Source organism: Atheta coriaria, unplaced genomic scaffold, assembly GCF_025399875.1.
Source record: "Atheta coriaria isolate IRGN ID8LTWV9N9 unplaced genomic scaffold, Caltech_Dcor_3.1 hic_scaffold_5_pilon, whole genome shotgun sequence".
Classification (NCBI taxonomy): Eukaryota; Metazoa; Arthropoda; class Insecta; order Coleoptera; family Staphylinidae; genus Dalotia; species Dalotia coriaria.
The window spans coordinates 6,726,033-6,753,594 of record NW_027045447.1 but is presented as its reverse complement, the minus strand read 5'-3'; the positions used below and the strand labels follow the sequence as shown (position 1 = coordinate 6,753,594).

General features: G+C 38.6%; 1 protein-coding gene across 2 annotated transcripts; it reads left to right on the top strand.

Annotated features, from left to right (window-relative positions):
- The first annotated feature begins 507 nt into the window (after positions 1-507).
- rk (G-protein coupled receptor rickets) lies at positions 508-27,503 on the top strand. Of its 2 annotated transcripts, XM_065302871.1 has the most exons (16): positions 508-780; positions 18,113-18,184; positions 20,250-20,321; positions 21,747-21,818; positions 22,099-22,242; positions 22,787-22,858; positions 23,206-23,277; positions 23,487-23,555; positions 23,691-23,834; positions 24,001-24,141; positions 24,202-24,267; positions 24,339-24,482; positions 24,568-24,639; positions 24,722-25,008; positions 25,066-25,437; positions 25,496-27,503. In XM_065302871.1, the coding sequence occupies exons 1-16, from the start codon at positions 551-553 to the stop codon at positions 27,091-27,093; spliced, it is 3,627 nt and encodes a 1,208-aa protein (XP_065158943.1). In that variant the 5' UTR covers positions 508-550; the 3' UTR covers positions 27,094-27,503. The 2 variants fall into 2 exon arrangements, with proteins under 2 accessions (XP_065158943.1, XP_065158944.1); XM_065302872.1 differs by lacking the exon at positions 22,099-22,242.
- Positions 27,504-27,562: the final 59 nt, after the last annotated feature.

The following is a 27,562-nucleotide window of genomic DNA, read 5'->3' as shown; positions in this document are numbered from 1 at the left end:
AGGCGGTCAACAAATTGTTAACCGCATGGGTGTTCCGTTTGGTAAATTTCGAACGAAAACCGATTAATTGGACCGGTATATGCTCTTAATCAGTATTTTTATGATTGTTACCGTTTGATCGCCGCCAGAGTAACGCCACATTGACATTTTTAAGTATGTAGGTATGTTGAAAGTTTAAAATTAGTTTTATGATGATTTGTGGTGTTTTAAGTAGTACGCACCTGCGCATGACACACGTCCAGGTGATTAAAGTGCATCCAGATGAGTGTGGACGGGATTTATGCGTGATGCGCTTTAATAATGGCAATGCAATTGTGGCGTCCTATATGTTGGTGTACGAATTGTTGAAAAATAAAAGCGGCCGATTTGATTATACGCGCGTTGAGAGAGGAGCGAGAAGTAAACCGGTCCGGTCCGGAGGAGGACCGTGGCGCGATGCGCGGCGCGCGCGTCGATTGCGCTTTCGTCCTGCTTGGCTCCCGCTTCGCGTCAGTAGACTGGCGAGCGCGGGCAAGTGAAGGCGAACGCGAGGTGATCGCGTGCACACAGCATGCGTCTGCTCTTGCTAGCAGCTGTGGTGATGTTGTCCAAGCTGCAGCCGCATGCGGCGCGGCTTACCGTCACCGAGGGCCACCACCATCAGCCGCATGACGCCTCTACCTCCTCCTGCCCGATACTCGAGGGCCAGTGCCGTTGTTCCGCTGATCTGCAGGAGTTTGTCTGCAAAACGGCCGGATTTACCACCGTACCTTCAACACTGCCAAATACCATTACCAAACTGTGAGTCTTCAACAAAACAAATACTCTTCATTCTATCGGTGTTGATGTGTTTATTTTTTATCTGAAAACAAAAAAGTTTTGAAAAAAAATTTGAACATCTGCACTTGCGCGCTCCGCGCTGTTTTTGAGTTATTCGCGTGTGTTGTTGGTGGCGAGATGGAAAGAACACGTTATTATGACATAACGAGTAATATAGGTGAGACGTTCTCCGTCGTGTGGTGTCTCGTTATGCAAGACTTTGTTTTGTCTTGCTCTCGCTCGAGTGGAACGACTTTGACTCCGATCAAGTTGTCATTCACAAGAACGCCGCATGTATCACGCGCCGGCGAAAACGCGCCTTCCGAGGAAAACGCGCGCGCGTTTATGTGTTAATATTTATAAACCGGCGCGCCGCCGGCATGCCAATAAGGCCAAACCAAACCAAATCTACGAAAACGAAAATCCATTACGTCCCTCCTGTGCGCTACTGATAATAAAACAAATAAAATCGATGTCGGTTTGCGTTTACACACTGGCGATTTATAATTTCGCTAATGCCCGTTTTATTAACTCACTTTTGCAAATGTTAATGTCGGTTTGGCTGAGAGTTTAATCCCGTACACTTATTGGGAATTTATCGTTTCAACCAACTTGCGGGATGGTTGGCTCCGGTCGTTTAGCTCCCCGCCGCAATTGTAATAATTGCTTCTTGTGTACTTATTTCAACTGCAGTGCAATTGCAATTCCAACGCAACCCAATTTTGATTGTTTAATACTTTAATAAAATAGCGCACATTATCGCGCGCTTCGCATGCGAACGCTTAGAAGTGCAATCAATCGGTAATGATAAATAGCTTTTGTTAGACAAATAATAAATGGACTAGCTCCTCGGGACAAAAACTAATGTAGTCGAATGAGGGTAGAGAAGAAAAAAAATCATCCTTAACTGCCTCCACGCGAGCGGCGGAAAACAATGCGCGCTCGTATATATTCTTTTAACTTTTATCCTGTTTTCTACAATTTGAATAGTTTTCCGATCGCGGCGGGTGTGTTTTTTATTGTTAACGGAATACCAATATTTTTTTTACTTTTTAAATTTATTGCCTCATTCAAAGTACTTCAGTTTGCTTCCGTTTAGAACCTCCTTGAAAATCACGCCAGGGTAATATTTTAAGTATTTAAGTCATTAACAGGTCACGCATAATTAAGTACCTTTTAACATTTTCAAAGTTAAAATAGGTCTTTGTTATAGTCTACAGTTAAAATCGTATTTATACAGCGTTTTTCTTTTTTATTTTCTTCAAGAAACAATAAAAAATTGCTCATTTGCCATTTTTATAGGTTATGTAATATTTTGACAGCATTGCGTTGCGTAGGGTCGAATGACAGCCATTGTAACACTATTTTAAGGACCTTTTCTTCACAAAAGTCTTTCCTCCTGCCGCCGAAACAATTTGTAACATGTTCATGTTTATATTCTTGTTGTATAGCAGATGGGAATAGGGCAGGACCCTGCGCTAGACCCTGTTATACGATGCTTATCAATTTATGGATGATTTATAGTAGAAAATTTGACGCCAACTTATCGCCCCTCGCCTGAAAAATGTAATTCGATTTGCTTCGCCACCTCCGACGCTCCGGGCGTCAACGCAAAGTGTTTGTTGCGCCGCGTGCACGAATAAACTAGGTAATTGGCGAGTTATAGTCTTCGGCGTGTTATCTCCTGCGATTGTGTCATGAGCAAACTTCTGGCGTGTTTATTCGTGCGGCTTTGGAGTGAATCAAATTAACCACGAGTTGCGATTAATTGTTCGGGAAGTTAGGAGGGTGGGCGTGTCGCGGAGCCACTTGGGCGGAACGATATCGTGTGAAGACGCCGCCGCTTCTGTTCTATGTTTGTTTCCAAAGTGTTTGTTGTGCTTCCACATACGCAGCCGGGATCGATATATGTAGAAGATTTCATTTGCAAGGTATCTCGTTCTTTTGTTGCGCGCCGCTAACCGGCAACAATAAGTGCACAACAAAACGAGTCTGTGCGTTTAGCTGGGCAAAAATGTGAATTTGTATTTATATGCGGGACTACTCCCTTATACATCCTTTATTCGTGCGGCGCGGAATATAAAAGGAAGTGGCGTAAATATACAAAACAAGGCGCAAGTAGCTGTTGAAGTTGCTTGCGCGGAGGCAATCTCAAAAGCCCTCGCTAAGGAATTCGTATTTTGCGAATGCCATTGGGTCGTTGCGACTTTTACAGCCGCCGATTTATTATGTCATCTATATCGCGAATGTTATATATCTAGATAGTATACTCACACGGAGGCAAATTGGGATATTATAATCATTTTTCTATTGCTCTTTTGCTTGCGTAGCCAAAAAAACGCACAGTTTTTATGATATGAAAATTTCATCTGGAATTTGTTGACGTTTTTTCTGTAAATTTAAAGATTTATTATTTTAACTCTGTGAAACTAGGCTAGCAAGTACATTTAGAAGGGTTCATCGTCTAATTTAAAGCAAAGGGTACTAAAAGTTGTGTGAAGTCTTAAATCCCATTCCGTTTAAGCGAACTTTTTCCTCGAAAAATCCGTTTCCTGTTTTGTTTTGGGAGCGTAGAAGTAGTTTCGAGGAGTTTTCCACAACTCGGAAGTGTTTAGTTGACGAAGTGGGCCTATTTAAGTTCTCAGCTGCGCGAAGACTCGAATTACACGTTACTTTCGTCTCGGTCTCGAGTTCGAAATATTAATTGTGCTTCCACTGTTGGCCATCTTGAGTATATCGAATAACAACAAGAGTTGTTGTGCGGAATTTAATGAAAATCTGCGTGCTGCATACGATTTTTTTTACTATTGCTTGGATAGTGGACATCAAGTGATGGAAAGTTTGGTGGTTATTGTGGACGGAAACGCATCGTAAAAGCAGCCCAACGGCTAAAGTTAGGTTTTGCAAAACCAGAAAGAAACGTGAAACTGAAGCGAAGAAAAAAAACAGCGCGAGGGCACTGTGTTTACATGACCGCTTTATACAAGCACCAAACCGTCGACGACGACGACGACGACGGCCATTCTTTTCTAGTTCAGATAAACAACGCACTTTATCTGATTGCAGTCGTAGGAATATGGGAGATTCCTGCTGACCACACACATTAATTTCGTATGTAAAAGAGGTCGAAAGGCCGAACGGGAAAATTTCGCATCAAAAAGTTGCAAAATCGATTATTGCGATGTTGTTGTTTCGTTCGACGCCTGCAAACCACTGGAACTGATGACGTTGTTTAAGTGACCAGAAAAGAACGTACAGTACTTAGCTAACAAAAAGTTTTTGGCGCAGTTGGCGTTAACATTCGCAACGGAAGAAAATATCAAGGATTTGTGTGCGGGGAAGTTTCAATTACTTAAAAACAGACTAAACTTGGATGAGTGTTGGAAGTCGACACCTCGAACTTTCAGTGGCACGCACCTTTTTGATATTCCTCATATCGCTTCGTCGCCAGCACGCCTGTGGTTACGTGCCGGCAGTGCCTTCAACCTTGATGCTTTTGACGAATTGCCACCGAAATATCGTTTTCTCTGTATGCGCACTGCCATAAGTTACATACACAACACATTGAATAGTTCGTATACCTTTGCATTCACTCCACACTCCACCAATCTCCACGAACTGTTTGTAATTTACATAATCAAGAAGTTGATGTGATCTCATTTACCCCGAAACTTAATTAAAGCCAGTGTGACCTTTCACTGGATGTCAAACACCTTTTGTCACCGAAACTCGTTCGTTCCGAGTTGGAACTTGAATCGAATATGTCGATAAATGCTGTGCTACATTGTGTAAAATGCAAGTGTGATCATTATATCGCCGGCGTGCGTTCGTGAATAATACATACCGCACCATCACAGCACGCTTGCTGTTAATGGAGGCCAAGATGACACCAACCCATTCAGGCACATGCTCAGCCCATCGTATAACCATTCCCATAATAGTGTAGCGTTCGCTTATCCCACAAAATCGTTCAACGCGCGTTATATTGGCAAACAAGCTATTTGTTGTCTTTTCCTTGATATTCCGACCATGTAAGCGTAGTTTCCATGATAAGAATATCATTTTAAGAAGCCATCAATCATGCTAAGCTAAATTTTGAATCTAACTTTATTACAAACAAGAAGCAATAAATGTTTTAATTAATTTTCTATCATCTTTGTTGATGTTGTTTGGCTAATGCGTTTTCTAGACAATGTTTTCATGCATACTTGTCGCGAGAAGAGCGTCTAGACACATTTTACACACATTGGTGTATGGTATCATGTACAAGATAATAGCCACACACACAAATTCAGTTTAATAAATGAAGTTTTGAGGGGGGTCTTGCGCTGCGCTCGTTTTTCCTATAATGAACCTATGGAAGACGAAAGTTACATTCATCGTGTCTTCGGAGAATTTAATTTTCTGCGAAGTGTAGGCGAAAACGAACGAAATATAATTAGTTTAAGCTCATTGGGAGAAAACGTCATTTCGCCGTTGAACAAACGATATTAGAATTAAAACACCACGCTAAGAGTTAATATGCTTAGTGCTGTAATTTTTTTTCGGCTAACAAAAATAGAATTCTGGACGCATTAGCTGTAGATTAAGCATGTAGATTTAAGTTTATCGCAAATTGGGCGGACGAGCGTGCGAACAACGAACATGTGCGTTCTAAAAACTATTAAATGGAGAAAAAGAACGGAAATTATGAAAGTAATTAATTAATCGCAATAGCGCTCGCAGGCTTTTCGGCGCAGATACGAAACCGAAAAAAGCGAACATAATTGAAAATGGAAATTGTGTGCGTACCACCAACGTCGTTTCGAAAAGCAGATATAATGTATATATTCACATTTTTGTTGACCTGGTTTATGCAACTAAACGAGCGCGGCAGTTCCGAACTCGTAATAGTAAAAAAATATTAAAACAGGAACAGATCCCATCATCCGCATCGACGAATAATGCCTCTAGGAGATATTGGAAACATGATTTGTAATTTTGATATCGTCCGCAATCCGAACAGTTTTCGTTGTCATAGACGTGGAATATCAAGAATTACTTTCATTACACATATTGGAATTTCCTACGGGCGACAGATGACACTTTTATTAAATTTCTTCGCTTTGTTACAACCAGTACGTTGGGAATTTTTACTAGACGTAGAGTGTAGGTGTAGGCGATGGTAATTAACCGCATTTTGTGTGACTTTATGTGAGCACCACACATTTTACCATATTTATCGTTGCATATTACCTACGACGTAGGTTAAGTATAAATTTAATGTATGTAAAGAAACCTAGAAAGAAATTTATATTTTATACACGTTAGAGTGTTGATTTCATTTCAGTTTTTTTTATTTATGTTCTGTTTACGAGTTCATTTAGTCATAAAACTGGTTGATCAAAAGCTCTCGTTAGATTATATTATCTACAATTTTGTTCTAAGAAAAACATATTTTATAGCAGCTTATTAACGAAGACATAAAGTATACATTTATGAAATTAATTCTAAAATTAGTATAATCTTTATATTTGGTTATGTATAATGTAATATTGGTTGCATACAATCACGTAAATTATTTTTTAGTAATTAAAATTAAAAATATGCTGCAATCTGAAATGAATCATTGACTTATAGAAAACAGGTTTAGGTAGAAGTTGAATTAGGAGTTCCTTATAAAGACGATATTTGCTACGCAATGTTGGCTCATGCTTTGTGACGTGTATTATACAATTTACTAGCAGGCAAACACATGTCTCACTCTCCGGAGGCAGTCATATTTCCATCCAAACATACATATTTAATTATAGATTGAAATCGTTCTAAATTTCTCTATTTACCTCGTGTTCTTGCAGCAATCTATGAATGCCAGCGACATTCGCAACACGTTGATATTTGCCAAATCATTTCTTTTTCAATCAATTGAAATGAAATGAAACTTTATAAACGAAAACGATTATCTTCATGTGATATGAGATAATAATACCTAATTAACTTGTTCGTAATAAGTTTATTACAGGTTATTTTATGATAGTTAATTGAGTTTTTTCTTTTACTTTTCATTCTGTATGATTTTGTTGTAGTGAGTTTGCGTTATTCTAATACTCTGAGCTAATTTAAAATGTATCACAAAAAAGTTATCGCTCATAGCGGTTATTTTCAGATCGTTAAATTTCGCACTGCATACATTATATGGAACATGGAAGGTAATTGAAATGATTCGAATGAGCGCAGAAAAAAAAACCGGTACGTATTTATACGTGGACGGCGTCGCGACGCAAAGAAAATTCATACACGCACACACACACAATAGTCCGGTACTCGACTTGCGACGATCTTTGGAAGGGAGTGTTTTGTCGGTAACAAATGTTGAAGCTTAAAAAGTTTTCATTTCGCTTTGGCCGACGTCGCCGCCGCCAATGTTGTGATCGGTGCAGCAGTTCGCGCATGTTATGATATTTCATACGGAATTGAAATTGGCAAGCGGGCGCCGTTGTTCGCTGTGTTCCAGATTTTGTCACAGCATTTATACGAACTTTCAAACAATATAAATCTGCTGTAATAACGCGCGACAACGACGAATACCAGTGTCAAGAACGTCCGCCGATAAATAAGATACAACTTGCTTTTGTTTTTGATTCGCATTTTTGGTTCACTTGCAATCCGTTGCGACGTTATTTTTATTTCAAACTTCAAAACTACTTACATCAGTTAAAAGATGATATACGATGGCTGTAAGTTATGAAGAATATCATTATTTTTTGTTCGGTTGAGGTGTTTCTTTGTTTTTGAAAGATTTATCTCTCAGGGTTATAATTAGAAAAACTTGCCTTCGTGGCTTATCTTTCTAAAATATTACCACTTCGCACATTGCACTCGTAAGAAGTAGCTAATTTGTGCAATGTGCTTTTATAGCTGCGCATTCTACTGCGACTTTTTCGACCATTTGTTGCGACCGACTAGATCTTTTAACAATGTGTTCAACGGTGTGATTTATATTGTAAATTCAGCCTCGTAGCGTTTAGCGCGATGTTCACGTGTGGCGGAAATAAAGGATGAAATATGGACGCTGGCTGTTCACGCTCGCGATAAATAAAATATTCGGTGGGTCTTCGAGTCGCGTGGTACTGAACTGAGAACTGCGAGGTGTGTGCGGGGGACTGCTACAAAAGAAGCGTGGAAGATGCCATGGGGACAACAAAAAGAAGCGTCCCCTGAGAGACGATGATTGATCACATCGAACGCCGTTTCAGATTAGTCTGCCACCGCGCCAAATCATGTAAAATATCCAGCACACGCGCCTTCGACAGAATTTCAACGACAACGCTATGGAAATATTCAGCAAAACCCAATTTGTTTATTTTTTGCTTTATTAATAATTTCATGTTTACAACATATCTGGGGACAATTTTTAATACGTCTTTGAACGCTATGATTTACCAGCAAGAAAGATTTTCTTTTCTGTTTCTGGATAAGAGGAGCGCAAAAAACATTCCCAAGTTGGTAGCAATGATAGGTTCATTGACTTTGACTTACCGTATGTATTGCGCTGTGAAACCGTGGAGGGCAATGCGTTCTTCAGCGGACATTATTTTTCTGCTTAGGTTTGCGATTGTATACATGTGTAGTTAGAGTTGTAGAGCGAGACAATTCGTACAAAGGGAGGAGCATCGTCAAAAACACACAAAAGTGGTGGTCGATTCTTCTTTTACTTGTCGTGCGTTTCCTTCGCTTGGTGCGCATTTAAACCTTCTTTTTCCAGGGGATGAGAGAGTAGTTGTGTTCTGCCATGCTTGTAAAAGGTGAAATGAGGCTTTTTTATATTTTACGTCGCAAACAAAATAATAATTTTCGTTTCCATTGAAAAATTAAAAATGTGCGTTTTCTAGTTATCCGACGATTTTCAAGTTAAATGTTACTTGTTTCCTCTGACAGGGTCTTAAACAGTGCGGCTATTTTTATATTCGTCGAAAAGTTCTGTCAGCCGTTTATTTTTCGACAAACTAGTCAACGCAGTCACTCACTGTGAGACTCGTGGAGCTATCTGTCAGTGCTTAAGTTATTAAAGAGCGCGGAGTCAAATTCACAAATTCGTTTAACTTTTCGTTTTGTACATTCACGCGCTCGGGACGCGCAATTTTCAAGCGCTGTAGGCTAGAGGCACACAACTAATTATCGCTAATATGTACATTATGCGGTTCGCCCAATTTGCGCACTATAATTCACATAACACTCCTTCGTAATTACGAACGATAAATTTGCAAGTTATGTCTCGTCGCCGACCTCCCCCAACGGTAAACGCAAACACCAACAATTCACGTGTTGTAACATCATTGCCATCGCATGACTTCAATGTGAATCGATCGCTATGGACAGGATAATTGGTTACCTGTATTGGACTACATCACGATAATAGTTTATGTGTGTCTAGCAAACAAAAAGAAAATAAAATACATCAGAAGTTTTTCAGTTTATGTTAGCTTTGACTCATCCAAAATTAAAACAGAAATATTTCTAATTCCAGCCTTTCACTCAACGCACTCAACACATTTAAATAAATTGACAGCCCGCGGTTTACTGACAGCTATCTTTTGTTTTATCAGCACAGCATGAAGCAAAAGCAGCTTTTTTTGAATAACAAATAAATCTCACTTTGTGAATTAAATAGCATTTATCACATTTTATTATTCTAGTGAGTAGATTATATTTTATAGCAATATTTATTGAATTATGCGCTCTTTGAGTGGTCTGCATCTCCGGAGTGGAGTCTAGACCGACGGCCATAAATTCATGGCGTGCGCTTAGTGTTTTAATACGGTTTTCATGTCAATATAAAACCAATAATATCCCACGCTCGTTGCGATTTATTCATTTCTTCATTGCTTCCAGCGTTTGCGACTAAAAGATTTACGTAAAACTACAACTTCACCAACATCAAATAAATAACCAATAAATGTAGATACTCACGCATTTCAATAGTTATAAAATTCGTAAGTATTTAAATGTTTGTTAAATAAACTATCCGGTGTAAATGGTACTTTAGCCATTCGAGTGTGCTTAATGTAGATGTGCGGTCGGTGATGCTGGCGACGTTGATGTATGAAACTCCATTAGGAGTCGAGATTATATGCGATTTAATCAACAATTAATTAAGTCATATAGCATATGCCTGAAGTTGATGTAGATGTTACATGTAACTAATCTACACCGATGCCAACGCGGTGGATTTATGTCGTTTATTGGCTAATGCGATTTTGGGCCGCAATTAAAATCAGATAAAATACAATTTACGGTGTCCGCTGATAACTGCGTTAATGTAACAAAGTTAAATATTGATTATTTAGTTGGATGTGCAATGAAATCAACTTAACTACACTTCAAAACATCAAAAACATTCAAATAGGTTTAAATATTTACATGAGCATGTAGTTTCTTGAACTCAAGCACCACATTAAAATAGAATTTGTTTATAATAGACTGAGATACATTTAGATAGATTTTTATTGGTCTCTGATCGATTAACAATAGATTATAATTCTTGAAAAGTAAACTTAAAATAAGTTGACCATTATTTCTGAAAGTTTTTCTCAGTTGTGTTATTTGCACAACGCCGAATCTGACTCTGGAAGCAGTCATAATCTAGTGGGAATTTCCTAAACACGAGGAGAGAAACTTTTTTATATTATTTTTCCTATACGCGCGACATGATCCGGTCGCCGGTAGTTATAATATATTTCTGGGTGAATTTATTGCTTTTTGCTGCGATATCCCCGCGATTCTTTTTAGTTTCGGATATGTTCGCCGTATGTGAGGAAACAAAGGAAAATCCTGCTCTTGTTGGCCCTGTTGGTCCGATATTTGATTGACACATAATTGAAATTTGTTGTTGCACTACATAAATCTACCGAATTATAAAATATACAAAATATTATTTGAAGTTTACTGCCGATTAAATTCCTTCTTCTTAATCAAATTTTACGAGCCATAGTCTCATTGTTGTTGGAGACTTGGGATATGATTATTGCCTGTCGTTTCTACTTTATTAGTTACTTTCTTACTTTTGGTTTGGATCACATTGGATAAATTTCCATTCTAGCGTAGAGCTTCTTTTCTTCAATTCTCTGCACTGGGAAAACTAGCAAATGCAAAGAAACGTTCTTGAAACGAGCGGCCAAAAGGCGAAAACTTTTCGTTTAGCAAATGCGGACAGCCCGATTGCAATATTTACTCCTTTATGTCGATCCTACGGCTGCGACAGTTTCCACTGCGAGGACGTTATTAGTTACGATCAAAGTTTAGTTATTGCCATGTGGAGGCTTGCACAAAAACAGTGTACGAAATAGATGGAATAGGTCTAATATAAAATAACAAAGAAGTTGTTTTTCAGCGTGCGGAGCCTTTTGCTTATCTAGAGTGGCATCTTGTACCTTATCCGATGATCAATCTTATACTTCGGCTTTTAACATTTTCCGGTATTACATATTTATTTATTTCCCGGATTTTTTCATGCGCCAAATTTTTTAACATCTTTTAAATACGATGCCATAAAGAGAAAGTGTTTGCAGGGTTTTGTATGGATGACGTGTTAAATTATTTCTTTGGAAACAACCTTGTAATGCGATACTTACAATATAATTGTAATGATTAAATTTGTTGTGATGCAAGACAAGTATTTTGATCAGTAAAAAAGTAAGGTTTTAATTTTAACATTTAGTCATGGTCAATATTCAATATTTTACATTTTTTAAACTTTTGAGGCTTTAGGGCTGTTTATTTTTATCACAGGTCATTGAACAGTCGAAAATCTCCTAAATCCGTAGCATTTGTTCACAATCGTACTATTTTTAAACTAGTACGCTGTCAATTTATGTTGTTGACGTCAATTGCATGTTTTGGCTCGGCTAAAAATTACATAACCCACATCTGAATCAATTAATTCCGTCCGCCGTCCACCATTTTCCGCCTTTTGTGTTCAATATTGTATATTGTGTAGCCTAATTAGAAAATACAGCTCACTTAGCTGTGAAAATGAATCGTTTTTCACTTTCGTCACGACAAAAAAACGCACAACCTGATAAAGTTTCACTTTTTTGGCGCGCCGTCGCTCACGAAATACTTAAGCGAGTTGACAAAGGCAAGTGGCATTTTTTTATGCACGGTTTCTCGTTCTTCGCATTATGCGCGGTCTACCCGCTGGTCTATAAATATTCTGATCGAGGGGTGCCTAAATTACTCCCGCATTATGCCGGCGCCGGGTTTTCAATAAGGTGCTAGCGCGAGAAACTGGCTGACGGTTTAAATATAAATTACCGAACCAAAAATCCGCAACTTTTTTTTGTGTCGGAACACATTCAGTCCAGCAAACCACCAGCCACCCTTTGCGTTTCTTATCTCGTGCGCGCTCTGTCTATCCTTATCTCTGCTTGATCCTGATCAAAAATCTAACGCGCTTGTGGGGCGTGGGTAAGCAAATACGAAAAAAACGCGCGATTTCCAAAAGTTTTTGCCATAATTTATCATCCGGCCGTTTCTTGCACAACGCTGGGGACAATTATGTATTAAACAACCTCACAGCGTAAGCAGACACCAACGCACACACCAAGAGAGTTTATTTTAGATCAATACGCGAATATTATTGTTCGATATCTAGATTCGAGATGCTTGATGATTGTAAGTCCTAGGTCCTAGAAGATAGGAGGTTTTTACTGCGGGCAGTTTGTTTTATAGGCTTGGGCGTAACTATGACAGCAACCAAGGCAATTGTAGGGGAATTGTTGGTTAACAAGAAGATTTGGGTTTTATGCCCTTAGCGCGCGGTGAGATAAATTAGCGTGGCTATCCTAATTAAACATTTCTCAGCGTATATATCTGTATAATGAATCCTGAACCTTGACTGATTTCGGTACGGGTCGTTGGGACTAGGGTAACCGAGCGAAGGGTGACCGCCCCGAAATTTTCCATTTTCCATAATCTGAGTGGTCAATGAAAAAAGTCATGATACCTCCGAGCAAAAAAACATTGAAAGGGACGACGCGGCAATAAACTCGTACGATCTTGATTTATTTTTGTTTAGTTTTGCGTGTTTTGTGCGACCGCACGAGAGGCACGCAATGAATTTATTGCTATGAATGTGGTGCGTGTAACTCCCAACGGCGTAGATAGAACGAGAGCAGTAAGGACAATCTTAATTTTCTCATTCGTTCTTCCCACGTATAATTAATACTCCTTACTTAATTTTATTTGCGGGGCACGGGTTGTTAATTTATTCTTGCAGACTTGCACGAATTTAAGTTAATGCAAGACAATTAGTGGGTAGCTGAAAATGTCAAGTTGGAAAAATCTAGATGTACAAAAATGCTGCAGTGCCATGTTGGTTGACTACTTTTTGTGAGATGTAATACTACAGGCAACTAACGATGATGAGAAAATATTTTGCTCATATTTTGATGATATTCGTTGAAAAGTTTGCTTTTTTCATTCACATTCTATTACTAGGGTTGCCTGAATGTATAAATATGTATAACTAAGAAAATCTGTGGCATCCGAAGAAAAATAAAGCTATAAATCAATGGGTCGGCTGGTATTTCGTCGAGTCTTTGCCTGTTTTCCCCGATTCCTCGTTTGCTGTGACTGTGATATTCGTTTTCGCGTAGTTGATCGTCGAAATGGCAGGCAGCAGCTCCTTTCTCGCGTGTGTATGTACACGTTTGTGGATGACATTCCCGAGGAAGTTAGCGCTTTTTGTCGTACACTAGTAGTTGCCGCATAAAGACGGGATTTCAGTTGTAAACCCTCGGGCGGAGGTCAGGATTAGGAGCGCCGAGACAATGTAACGCCTATTCTGGCCCAGACATCTCTTAACAATCTTCTATAAACTAGGCACTTGTTTGCCTATTTGCAGAACCCTCTTTACGATAACGACGCCAATGCATGCGCACGCTGTGGATCCGCTTTAAGCGCAGCCACCTAAGAAGAAGATGCAGTGGTGCGTACGGAACTTCATCATCATAATCATCTGTATCGGATGTGCGCCACGCGCACGTAAATTACACTATATGTCAACGTTTGACGCCGGAGGTATATCCTCGATTATATTATCGGAAAGTGTGCTTCAAAATTGTACCGCTACGTAGGTAACAGTATCAATAATGTTGCTTTGTTCCTCCCTGCTGTGCACAAAACCATAGGCAGTCGTATTATTAAATATTTAGGATTTAATTTATAAAGCGAAGAAGTGATCCCGCCCGTGGTGGTTTATAGCTTGACGTCTTTTTATTAAATTCACTTTTTATATGTTGCTAGAAAGTTGCAAGTCAACCACCTAAAACTTGCCAAATAAAAAGCCTCGGCGGGCACATTTTTATTGAGGAGTAATAAATTTGCTCGAAGAAAACGTGGAAAAAACGTACTTTTTGTTAAAATGCTTTTTGCATGTTTTGTTGCCGGCTCATGTGAATATAATATATTGGTGTGTGTGTTTTTATTTCTTGTCGTGAAATAAAATTGATTTGCTGTATGCGTTTATTATGTAAATTACGCCCGCAAGTGTAGTTCGTCACAATAATTTACTGCATAATGTACTCGGGATGTCTTCCGCTGGGGCATCCCTATCGATGTCAATTGATTTATGTATTTGGGGAATGTCACATCGCTTAAGACTTTTGCTAAAGTTTTCGATATTTATGTGCGTGTAGAGTTATTCATTTTTATTTGATGGTATCATAAGTGTATTGACGTGTAAGGTGTTAAGGGAAAAGTGAATTTGCTACCAGGATTTGAGCATAACATTTTTTTATTATATATTTAAAATATTTATGTATAAAATACGCCGCAATTCAGTAATATTTGCTTTAAAATGTTAATTGAAGTCAAAGTAACATTCTTATGCAGAAAAAAGGCCCGGGAGAGACATAAAACATGTTTTATTTCGTGAGAGTTATCTAGTTCACGCCTAGATGGCAATAGAATGCACTTATGTGCATTAAACAACGGTTTGCGTGCATGTGCGAATTTGTGTGTTGGTGTCAGTGAGTGCGCGTTCTCGCTGCCGCGTGCAGCGGAATCTTTGTTTATCAGTAGAGTTGTTTGTTTGTTGTGAATCTGCTTTGAGATAAACGTGAATACTAGCATTCGTGAGAGCTCACGCGCTGCGTGCACTATTCATACCTAAACTCTTCTGCAACCTGGTTGGCGGTAAGATGCGCTTGTTTACATTATGTTAAATTCACCGAATATTATTTTCATGCGTGCAAATATCTTACATTTATTATTCCTTAGTGGCTTAGCGCATTTTTAATTTCTATTATTTATATTTTCGTAGTTTTACACATTTTAAATGGAAATTACATTTTTACATTTTCCGCTGAAATAATAAAAATTAAAGGAAGTTTTTAAAAATTTGGTAATTATTTTTTGTTTTGTATATGAAATATTAAAATAAATAACAGCTATTTGCATTACGCTCTTAGCCTACTTCATTTCATCCACGCGAAATGTGTTAAAGATAAACAAAAAATAAGAATAAAATGATAAATGTATTACGCATAAATTCTATCTGCATCTATCTCATCCTCATCTTCATATTGTGTGCCACAATGAAAGTAAGGTATTTGGCCATAACAGATGTCTCCTTTTGTTCAAATTTACATGTTAACTGACCCGGAATGTCAAAGGTTTCGGCGTATTTACACTTTGATTTTTATTTAATGCATCAGATACAATGGATGGCGTGTTGAGTAAAGAACACTGCGTAAAAGGAAAAGAGGAGTGTAATGTGTAATGGATCGGCAGTCGAACAAAAGCGTCGATATCTGTTTATTCTCGCCTGTGAATTTATTAGGTTTTCAATCGAATTCACGAAAATGAATTATATTGCGCATAAATCGTTCTACGAATGAAATATATATGGGATGGATGGAGATAAATATAAAAAGTGTTTTGAGTGTGTGTTGCCGATGCGAGCGCGCTTTGGTTTCTATCCATTTGCTCGCTTATATATTACTTTTTCTATACCATTGAACGGAGGCGTCTCGCTTAATGTACATGATCTTCCAGTTTCGAGTTCCGCCCGATATCATTAGCATAAATGTATTAGAATAATTTATAGATTGAACTGCGTAATTTTCTACTCGATTATGCAAACGTTTGCCCAATACAAATCGGAACCCACATGGTAGCGTAAACAAACTATAAAAAAAACAAGACACACATACGCAGAAGAGAATGTTAACAAATCAAAACAACGTTTTTATTAGCACCCTTTTATGGTCTAATAAGGGACGATGATTTTAATTGCGGCAATCCGAGTAGAAGCGCCGACGACACATTTCGCATTACGAATTACGAATTACTCAAATGACCGAAATCGTTAGGGTTCACCAAGTTGCTCCATTTATTGCTCTCGCTGCGCGCTAACTTTTGTCAATGCCATCCATATAAAAGTGTGAAAGAGAATCGGCTGCTTTTTTCGCAATTATTTTTTATCGCCGCACGCGAGTTTTTATTGTTCTCTTAGTTGTTATTATCAGCGCGTCCGTGTTGATGGCGCTCTGGTGACTACATAATTATTTATTATTGTTTTTCCACTCTTATTTCTCTCCGGAAATAAATGAACGGCTTCGAGGCATTCGCAACAGACCAAAAAAATGAATAAAGACTAAAGAGAAAAGCGTGCATAATTAATCACCACCGCGTAGTGGTGGCGGCGGCAGTGGTGGCGGCTTTGTGTGCATATTATACGCTCGATAGTAGTGTGCCGCTGGATGCGAAAATGGTATGCTAGTACTAGTGGTGGATGGTCGAATTGTTTGCTGGCAGCAGAGGGCAAAGTTGCGTGGAATCCGTTCTCGTTCGTTCGTTATCCTCGATCCTTGAAGGACGCGCCGCGCCAAGAAAAGGCCAGTTCGTTCACCCTCGATTTACACGCTCTTCCGCATCGCGAGAAGAAAGCGTTGTAGTTTTCCTTCTATATCCTTTTCCGGATAAATTCTCTGCATATACATTCGGATGGGCGCGCATAGTAATCGGCTCATATCAACATCATATTCATAAAATAAACTAACTTGGAAATTCTTAAAATTGCCTACAGCAGATTCAACAACACACAACGCACAGCCGTTTGATTTTTTTTATTTGTGGCGCATGTTTTCCCGACGTATTTTACTCGTTCATTGAATGGGAAAACTCCGAATGTGAACAAATGATAAATAATATAACGAATTGCGATGCTCTGAATTCAAAGCAATATACAATAATCAATCATCGTTAATTATTGATAAACGTCCATTCAGCGGGGGTCAATAGCACACCCCAAACATAAATCACGCTGTTTCGGTTTTTCAAAGAGCTGCAAATCGGTAAATATGATACAACTGGAGACAGGTTTCCAGTTCTCTGCGCGCGTCGCTTCCAATTAAATCCTGCTAGTGTCTTTGCGCGATACTGCACATCGTAATTGCAACATTACCCACCGGTTTCTACCATTTCTGGTGGTGACTAGAATTAAGTCGCCATTCCGATTCGAAATATCTGTCTTACTCAAGTTACGAGCGCGACGGCGACACAATTTCCTTAGTTTACTCATAATTCATGTTTGAAGCGCAAACAGTTTTAAGTACGCTGGTATTTATTTTGTTTTTAGTACTACGACACTAAATACCAATTTGTCGCACTATTTTTAGTGTTTTAATTTAATGCCACTCATTTTCTTCGAGCGCAAGTGTTTGAAGACATCTTTTAGTCATTTTTATCTATAGATAATCGTAGATTATATTAATGACCGGTTGTAAATCAAGAAAAATTATAATTATACATGTCGGTAATAAATTGCGTTATGCGTCGGAATTGTCCGGATAAAGTGTTAACATTTATTTATACATAAGTGTGGTTCAATATCTCAGACGGAAAAAGTTATATGATTCACTCACGCTCGAATAAATAACGAATGTAAGACAAATCCTGTTCGCTTCAAGTGGAAATAGTTTAAGAATTTACGGTTTTGTCGTTCGTGACCTTTTTTTTTTCTCTTATTTTGTCGAGTCAGCGTGTCGTCGTGTTTCCCGTTTGCGTTCAGCGCGCTATCCTGGCGGTAGATTAATGTCCATTACAATTTTACGTGACAACTGTTGTGTCTTTAATACAACTCGGTAGAATGCGGAACACACATATCAAAGCTTATTTTCCTCTACTTTCTCTCTTCGACTACTTTGCGAATTTCTCTTGTGGGGTAATAATTTTTTTCGTTGAATGTTAATACTAGTAGTGCTTGTAAAACTATTTTCTTTGTTGTGTAGAATGAAAATTTGACGATGTTTGCTCTTCTTTTTTTTTGCAGAGACTTAACGAGCAATAACATCACGGCATTAGACGCCATCTCACTGAAGCAGTACACGCGACTGGAAGAATTGTAAGTGTGAATTAGTCAGTACGAAATAGATTTGGCAACTATTCAATTTGATTCTCATCTCATCTCATCTGTATTATAGTAGGTATTGTTTATAAGATCAGTCACCCCAATTTGGTTTTGCCTCAAGCGAATTTTGTGCAAATGGCGGGTACCAGACACATTACTAGGGATATTCCTACTTTTACGACCGCCCACATCCTGTCCCACGATGAACCTAACCTTGCTTTTCGATTTGATCAAAATCATCAATTATTTTCAGCTACACCTGTGTAAATCTTTGTAAAGTTATTCAAATACCAATATATCTTTTCGTTCAGCTTGTCAGTTTGATATAGCAGTCAAGCGGGGAGAACTACCCGAAACCGATGAGCGACAAACGAGTATATAGCATTCAATTTCGTATTTGAATATTCAGTCCATATACTTTCCAATATCAACTGACTTGTTGTGTCGTCTAGGACATTCCGACTCAATCTACATTCGCCGAGGAAACATCAACGTTTCAGTGTCAACATTTTGCGCATGCAAATGTGCCCTATGGCCTATCTACGTTTCTTTTCCTCGCTCTATCTTGACTAGCGAAGATTTGCACATTTTCCCCATTTTCAAACACCATCGAATTTCACGATGTAAATACTCACCAACAAATTGGCTCGAATGAACATTTACCCTGTTCAATATTCATTTTACCGCCGTGCTTTCCAACTAGGTAGTATATATTTACATATCCAGCGTTGACGCGCAGCATCGAATTGCCACTTGAGAAATCTGTTTAAATATAGTTATTACAATTTGTACGAATATAGGTATAGTGAGTACATGTGATATTTTGTTATTAGTTGTACAAAGTCATTTAATTATGCGTATAATCGGATGGAGAGCTGAAGTGGTTCTGTTATCGTTGTCTGCGGGTCAATTTAATTGCACTCTAAGCGAACTAATTGCATCTGGCTTGCGTCTGACGCTATCTGCGCGCCGAAATAAATGAAGTTTGCAGCCGCACACAATCAAATTAGTAGTTGCTCTGCGCGCCAACTCCACGCACACATTTCACTTTAAACGGCGAGCTGACTACAGCAGTTAAGCTAACTTTTTAAAAGTTTCGCATGAATTTAATCGTCGGATCTTAGATAATTATCTTGTTTTGGTGCATAAAAGTAATGCTTCTTTTTAAGGGTACTTTTATCGTGATATGCAGTTACATTTTATCATAAACCTACGTTTTAAGACTACTCGAGAAGTGTCTTTAAAGTTGCACTTAAAAAATTTGAAATTTTTAAGTAAATTGTGTAAGTTTTCATCGGAATTTCAACTAATTTCATATTAATTGTACTAATTTTTGCGAACAGATGTCGCGCGATGTATGAATTGATTATTACCTGCCCTGTTTTGTTGAGTTCACGTTTATTTACTTTAACATTTATTCCGTGAGTTGCTGACTTTCAGCGATAACATTTTTACTGTTTGTTATTTGTTGTCATACAAATTCACGATTGTAGTACGTATATTCAATCTTCAATTCACTAACTGAGACATGAATGTTGAAAATGTTGCTCCACTTCTATTTTTTTATTATGGTTTTCATAACGTATATATTGTACTCAAAAGCAGCCCTCACAAAAGCACATCGCGGTCGTAAAAGGAGCAAGCACACGATGAGAGAAGTTTCTGCATAGTCGAAGTACATTTTCAGATGGAACATTTTATGCACGAGTTTGCGTCGACCTCATTTAGCCCATTTTCTATTTTCTACGGAAGCGTTTGCATTGCACGAATTTTTCCATAATGATTTAATTCAACATAAAGCCGTCCGGTGAAACGGATTGCTTCAAGTATTCCCCCGATTCATTGAATTAAATGGTTTGTGAACTTTACTTTTGTGCACGGTAATGTAGTTTTTTATCATCCGAATGGGCAATTATCTCGTTCCTCACGGTCGTAACATAAATTTTTAACTCAAAGGTGAATTTCGAATTTGCTCTGGTATAATGTATAATGGCCGGTACACATGCAAGATTACTGATTTCTATTTGCAAGTCATAATGTTTTCGTAATTTCTTTACAGAATACTCATCGATAATCATCTAGTTGAAATACACCCGGAAGCATTTGCGAAGACCATTCACATCAAAAGATTGTGAGTATTTTTTTCCTTCTAAACGTAAATCTTTTTATATAGTGAAGTATTGAGATATCGAATCAATAACGCGCAGCTTGTGCGCTGTATGCGCTGAAATGTAAAATGCGAGAATTCATACAAAACGTTTGGTGGAATGAATTGAATTTTATTAACGAGGGCATTACACGAACCTCGACGGTGCGAATGATGACAGGACATTTCAAAATCCCTTGTTTAACAGGACCCTCCTGACATAAATAATATTTTACTGCCATTTGTTGTAGGGAATGCGTGCGTCGTAAATCATTTCTTTGTTGTAAATCCTTATAAATCAGAATAATAATTTTATTCTATCAATAGATATAATAAAGACGATTTGAAAGTTGAATGACCAAATGATCTCTATAGTTAAAAGGATATAGCGCTTTCACTGATACGTAACATTGTTGCATGGAGCAGGAAGCACGAAATTTTCCCAGTGCACGCAATCTGTGACGTAGTTTGTTCTGTACATACGTCCCGTGGATCGTCCAGGGCATTAGGGACATTCCCCACTATTCTCATCCTTAATGGGGTCAGGCGGTCATTCCTACTCACCCTGTACATTAATTTCGCATAAGCTACTTTTGTGCATAATAACATATTAATAGCATCGGTGTGGAATGTTTTAAGGGTATTAAATGCTGTTTGAGGCTAATTGTAATTAATCATTTTACGGATGACACTAAGGCGAAGACAGTATGGCGAGGCACACGCCGTTGAAGGACGATGACGAGACGCAGACACGTATGATGATGAAACCTACTTTATGATTAATAATATTTTAATGAAATTCGCACTTTGGCTAAAGTGTAATTTGCATTAAGTATGGGTGCACTGTAATTAATGAAAAACTGTCAAATTTAGGAAATTGCACGTTCATAAAGGCAATCTTCGTAATTGGCCAACGCTTGAAGGTTTTTTCTACTGTAATTCAAACAAGCATAATGAAAATTAATTGCAGTGCATATAAAATGAAGCTTTTATTCCAAAAAGTTACTACTTGCATAATCAAATTACTTTATGAAATAAAGTTTATAAAGCTGTGTTCGATTCTAGTTTTTAAAGCAATGGGCAAAACAATTTTACGATCGCGGGTATATTATCCAACAAGCTCTGCGGTTTACGATCGCCAACTTGTCGGGAAAGGCATTTCGTTCTGCACATTCATAATACATGGAAATTCAATTTCGACGTCTCGCCGCAGTAGCGTATATCTCGAAGGGATTATATCTAACCCAATTTTAAGTCACAATATTTTATATACGGAGACATTCGCACAAAGAACTATAAATTTGGAGATTTTCCGATACTGCTCTCGGAATTTTCTGCACTGGTGGCTGGATTCTGCAGTCTGCACTCTATAGCATTATATGATATTATAATAAATTGCTTTGTTTTCAGAATCCTCCAAAATTGTAGGCTTACTGAAGTTCCCAAGGCAGCTTTATTGCCGTTGAAGAAACTTCACACATTGTAAGTATGTAATTATTTTTAAGGGTCGACCACAAACAGCGCGCGTATGTTATATTAAGAATTAGGCACTAAATAATCTGGTCTTCACGTAGGTAACAAAAATATAATCTTCATATAGATGTTATATTAGTTACGGTAAAATTGTTTCATATTCTATTTTTATTGCACTTTTGAACCCTAAACGAAGAGTAATTTATATTTATGGTTGGAAGTACAATTTTTACTAGACCTACGGTGATTTTGAACAAAAAAAAATGCGAACTTACTATTGTTGGGTTAGGCAGCTGGGCCAAAATGAAATATGGGAACTGGACGGAAGTACATTCCGACAACTGCAAATGCTTCGAAGTTTGCGCCTGGACGGAAATCGCCTACGCGCCATACCGACAAATGCACTGCAATGGCTTGAACATCTAGAGGTCCTGTGAGTACAAACAGTCAAGTCGAGGACCAGTTAAGCCTGAATGCTGAATGCGCTTCGAATTTTTAAACCAAATTCAACTCCAAAATTGATGCGATAAATATTGTGGATAATGCTTAAATTAGCTTTTATGATTGCTCAATACAAAACATGAAAGAAAACACTACACCCAACCACAGACAACAATAACAATTACGAATAAAAACACAACAACCACGAAAAAAATATGAATACAAGTGCATACATTCATCGAAAGACAATTTATCAACAATACACAATTAATAACACCGCAAAATCGAATGGCGCTTTTGTAAATATGCCGGTTTTATTGTCGCAATTCCATTTTGTGAATTGACAATAAACAAATACGAATTGGCACAGTGATTGGCAAGATTTTCCGAGCATTTCAGCGCTTCCTACATTATTATGTGTTTTTGCAAATAGATGTAGTTTATAAATGAATTTTATAATTCATCTAATGTGGCTTTTGCTTAAACTATTGTTAAATGTAAACGTTCTAACGTACGAAAAATTTACTTCTTTTCAGAAACCTGGGCAACAATCTCATCACTTCCATTCCAGTGGACGCGTTCCCCAGAATGGAAAATCTTATCGTTCTGTAAGTTTTCTTTCGCATCGTGACTCTGCCTCAACATGCCTGTCGCATAAATCATACCCAATTTACAGTCTAAAAAATCTTGAGTACATAATATCATCACCCGAACATATTGATTTGTTTTCTACGAGCAAAAAATAGCTTTACAAATAGTTATCGGATATTTAGTTTGTAAGTGTGCCAATGAACTTTTCCGTTGTTATATTTAGACTTTAATTCGGATATTAGGAAACAAAAATGACACAACTATATTTTATACAAGACCAACTGCTTGGCGATTTAAAAATACAATTTCATATCAGACTCAAACGACGTCATAATATATATGAGTAATATTGCCTTATTTGCAGGTATCTCAAGAGGAATCAAATCACTGAAATAGCTGAGGACGCTTTCGCAAACATGACGGCACTGAGAGTCATGTGAGTATTCACGCATGCATCACGTTATTTATCACTGTGACTTATTTGGTCGAATTAAAACGAGAATCGCTTATTATATGGCGATGGAAATAAGACGTTTTAAAAAGGACGAGGCGATGATTTTTCATGTCTTTTTATAACTCGACTTCATTTCATCTTGGGTACAGGCAACATTGTAATGTGCAAATGTGTTCTTATTCTGTGTGCAGCGAACTTGACGACAACTTCTTGACAAGCATTCCAACAGCGGTGACTAAACTCCCTTCCCTACAAGATTTGTAAGTAAAATTCATTCCGATAAACTTTTAGAACTTAATTTTGTCTCGAGTGTTTTCTTTTAATTACTTTTCTATTAAAAGCGAATCGATTCTGAATTGAGAACCAACAATATGAACAGTGTTGTTCTCTTGTAGGTCTATCTCGGGGAATCGCATTAAGTATATTCCCAGTGGATTGCTCCAGAAAACACCTGGATTAGCCTTATTGGAACTAAAAGGCAATCCGTTAGTGGGCGTCGATACACATGCATTCTCATTTCTACCACGACTACGAAAGCTGCAAGTATTATGTTCCCTAAACCGTTACATTTTCATTAACCCTTTAGGTTTAGAATTGAGATTAAATCAGCATTTTCGATGTTTACTGCATTAAATTACAATTTCTCTACACGTTCGTAACAGTAGTTGATTGGAAGTGAAAAATAATTGACTTTTATTCAATCAGAATTTTATCGGATGCTCGTGAACTGTCGACGTTTCCATCCCTAAATGGAACAAGCGCTCTGGAAATTCTGCGATTAGATCGCGCCGGCATTTCGTCAGTGCCAGCCACTCTATGCTACACTTGCCCTGGATTGAAGAGTTTGTTAGTTTTATTTTATTCCCCGACATGCTCCATCGATATAATTCTGTAAATATATTTCAGAGATCTTAAATCAAACAAACTGGTGGAAGTGCCAGATCTGTCTAATTGCAAGGACATACGAGTGCTGTAAGTAACATAGTAAGTTTTTGCGACAAATCCATTTTGATTATGTGCGCCTTTCTATTTGTTTGCTTTAGGGATTTGGCTGGCAACAAGATAAATTCTTTGGAGAGTCGACCTTTTAAGGGGATGTCGCAAATGCACGATCTGCTTTTAGCTCACAACGATATCCATCACATCTCCTACGACGCCTTCTACGGCCTATCTAAACTACAAGTGTTGTAAGTGGCTCCAGACGCATTTATAAATCATGCCTCTCATAGGATTATGCATATCACTTTTTTTATCTTCTTGTTTGCCCCACAGAGATCTCGAAGATAATAAAATTTCCTTCATTCATCCCGACGCCTTCCTGTCGATTTCACACATCGAAGACTTGTGAGTACATTTTCGGCTGCCCTAGGGCGACTATTGGTATTTTTTGTGCTTGAGTAAGCACTGAGGTATATTCGTCTTGCAGAAATTTGGGTAACAATGTGTTCTCAATACTGCCATTTGCTGGGTTGGAACGTTTGCTGCATTTGAAGACGTTCAACAATCCAAACTTACGGGAATTTCCACCACCCGAAGTTTTTCCGCGTATTCAAACATTGGTACTCGCGTACGCTTATCACTGTTGCGCCTTTCTCCCCTTGATACCTTCGAACCCACCGCCGCGAGCTAAAGATATAATCGTGTTTCCCGACATTGATGATATCGATTTGAATATATGGAATTCCAGTTCGATAGACTTGTGGCCATCAATGCGTAAGTATATCAACCCAATTTTAATCCCAGGTTGTAATTTAGGATTGCCCTCCTTAGAAAACATAAGTCACAAATTTGGCAAGAAATTCAAAGCGTTGTGGGACCGTATTGGCACTGATTTCACGTACCCGGGAAACTTTCCCGCTTATATGGAGGAATACACCGAGGAGGAATTAAATCGCATTACTGGCAGCGATGGTCCTCCCGGCAAAATTCAGTGTTTGCCATTGCCAGGCCCTTTTCTACCATGTCAGGATTTATTTGATTGGTGGACTTTGCGTTGTGGTGTGTGGATTGTATTTTTATGTGCAATGTTGGGGAATGGTACTGTTGTGTTTGTACTTATATTTAGCCGAAGTAAGATGGACGTACCTCGATTCTTAGTATGCAATTTAGCGGCAGCGGACTTCTTTATGGGCGTTTATTTAGGTAACAAAACCTTTTGCAGCGCAGCAATTTAAAATTTTAATTCAAATCGTGTTCACAGGTTTTTTAGCGGTTGTTGATGCTTCAACACTCGGCGAGTTTCGCATGTATGCGATTCCATGGCAGATGTCGGCAGGATGTCAAATGGCGGGATTCTTGGGCGTATTGAGTTCGGAATTGTCGGTTTACACATTGGCAGTGATTACCTTGGAACGCAACTATGCGATAACGCATGCCATGCATCTCAATAAGAGGCTCTCTTTGAAGCACGCCGGTTATATTATGATGGTCGGTTGGACCTTCGCAATTATCATGGCGGTGCTACCTTTGTTTAGTATATCCGATTATCGGAAGTTTGCGGTGTGTTTGCCGTTTGAAACAAACAACACCGCGAGCCTAACTTACGTAGTGTTTTTAATGTTTATAAATGGTATTGCGTTTTTAATTTTAATGGGTTGTTACTTAAAAATGTACTGTGCAATTCGCGGTTCTCAGGCGTGGAACAGCAACGATTCGCGGATCGCAAAACGTATGGCATTGTTAGTATTCACAGACTTTTTGTGCTGGTCACCAATTGCATTCTTTAGCTTGACAGCCGCCTTTGGTTTGCAACTTATAACGTTGGAGCAGGCAAAAGTATTCACTGTTTTCGTGCTGCCATTGAATTCTTGTTGCAATCCTTTTTTGTATGCCATACTTACTAAACAATTTAAAAAAGACTGCGTCATGATCTGTAAGGCCATAGAAGAAAGTAGAGTGACGAGAGGCATTGGCCGGTGCAGGCATAGCTCAAACTTTAGCAATCGGCAAACGCCCGCGAACACAAACAGTTTAGCGGACAGATCGTCGAGAGAGAATCAAAATCATCACGTTCCGTCGTGCACGTGCAACGTGAAGCTGTTGGGTGATCAAAATGAAAACACTCCACGGCCGCAGACGCGTAAGAGTCGCACTAAAGAATGGTTCTTAAGTAAAACCAGATGGATGTTGTGCGTTCGAAGACAAAGTCGGCATCGGCCTAGGAGTGACCAGTACACCTATCAAATTGCTGAAATACAGCAGAAGCAACACAAACGCGCCTCTAGCGTTTCGTCGAGTGAGAATTTCAGTTCGTCACGTTCGGATTCCTGGCGTCACAATCATCACTGCGGTATACCCCTGAGACTGCTCGATCCGAAACGCCGTGCATCCTCGTGGCTAGTGACACGAAAGACGTCACAGGACTCCAACCTGTCGAGTTCTCGAAATGATTCCTCTGGATCGGCCACGACGGCTAGTACGGGCACGTGGCGTATCTCGCGGTCGAGTGCGTCCAGTGAACCGGCGACACGCCTACGCGCCAAGCCGCGATTGACGCGTCAATGCGCCGTGCAGGACGAATTCGATCCGCCAGGATCGCCGGGCCGGCTTACCGTTCGCTTCCTAACGACAATACCATCGGCAGCGGAGAATAGTATGCAACAGGACGAGGAGCCGCCCCTGCTTATCTCGCCGACAAAAGAGCGCGAAGGTCCTTTGTATGCAATCCTGCATACGACGCCCATTATTACGCCGACGCGACGACAAAGCATCGTCACGTTACATCCACCAAATACATGCACTGCGACTAGTCAGCCTGAAGCAGGTCCTTCAAAACCTGTTTCAGACGTAAAAAGATAATAATTAGTCCAAATTAATATTATGTATTTTTCTATGCAGTGTAATTAAATTACATTCGATATTAAATGCACTGTATTCATAGATAGATTAATCGAGTACCGTCTTATACGATGTATAAGTACACATTCCAGGGTTCATGCTTCCAGAATATGTTGTGTAGGAGGGTGCTCATTATTAAATTATTGTAGTTTATTTTGTACATATATATAATGAATACGGGGGCATTTCCGAAAAATATATTTAACTGAAATTTTGTGTAAAATGTAGAAATGTCCAATGAGTCACTATTTTTCGGTACCCCAGATATACTAATATATTTATCCCAAGTGTACAATACGATAAAGAATGCGTGATATACTAAATAATTAGCATTAAGGTTGATACTATCTAAATAAATTTATTAAGTGAGATGATAACATTTACTAATGGAAGGAATATATTAAATTATTATATTGCCATAAACTAGAGA

Coding starts and splice junctions, on each gene's coding strand:
- rk (XM_065302871.1), top strand. CDS start 551: ATGCGTCTGCTCTTGCTAGCAGCTGTGGTGATGTTGTCCAAGCTGCAG. Junction 24,640..24,721: donor ATTTCACACATCGAAGACTT/GTGAGTACATTT, acceptor TTCGTCTTGCAG/AAATTTGGGTAACAATGTGT. Junction 25,438..25,495: donor CTTTATGGGCGTTTATTTAG/GTAACAAAACCT, acceptor TCGTGTTCACAG/GTTTTTTAGCGGTTGTTGAT.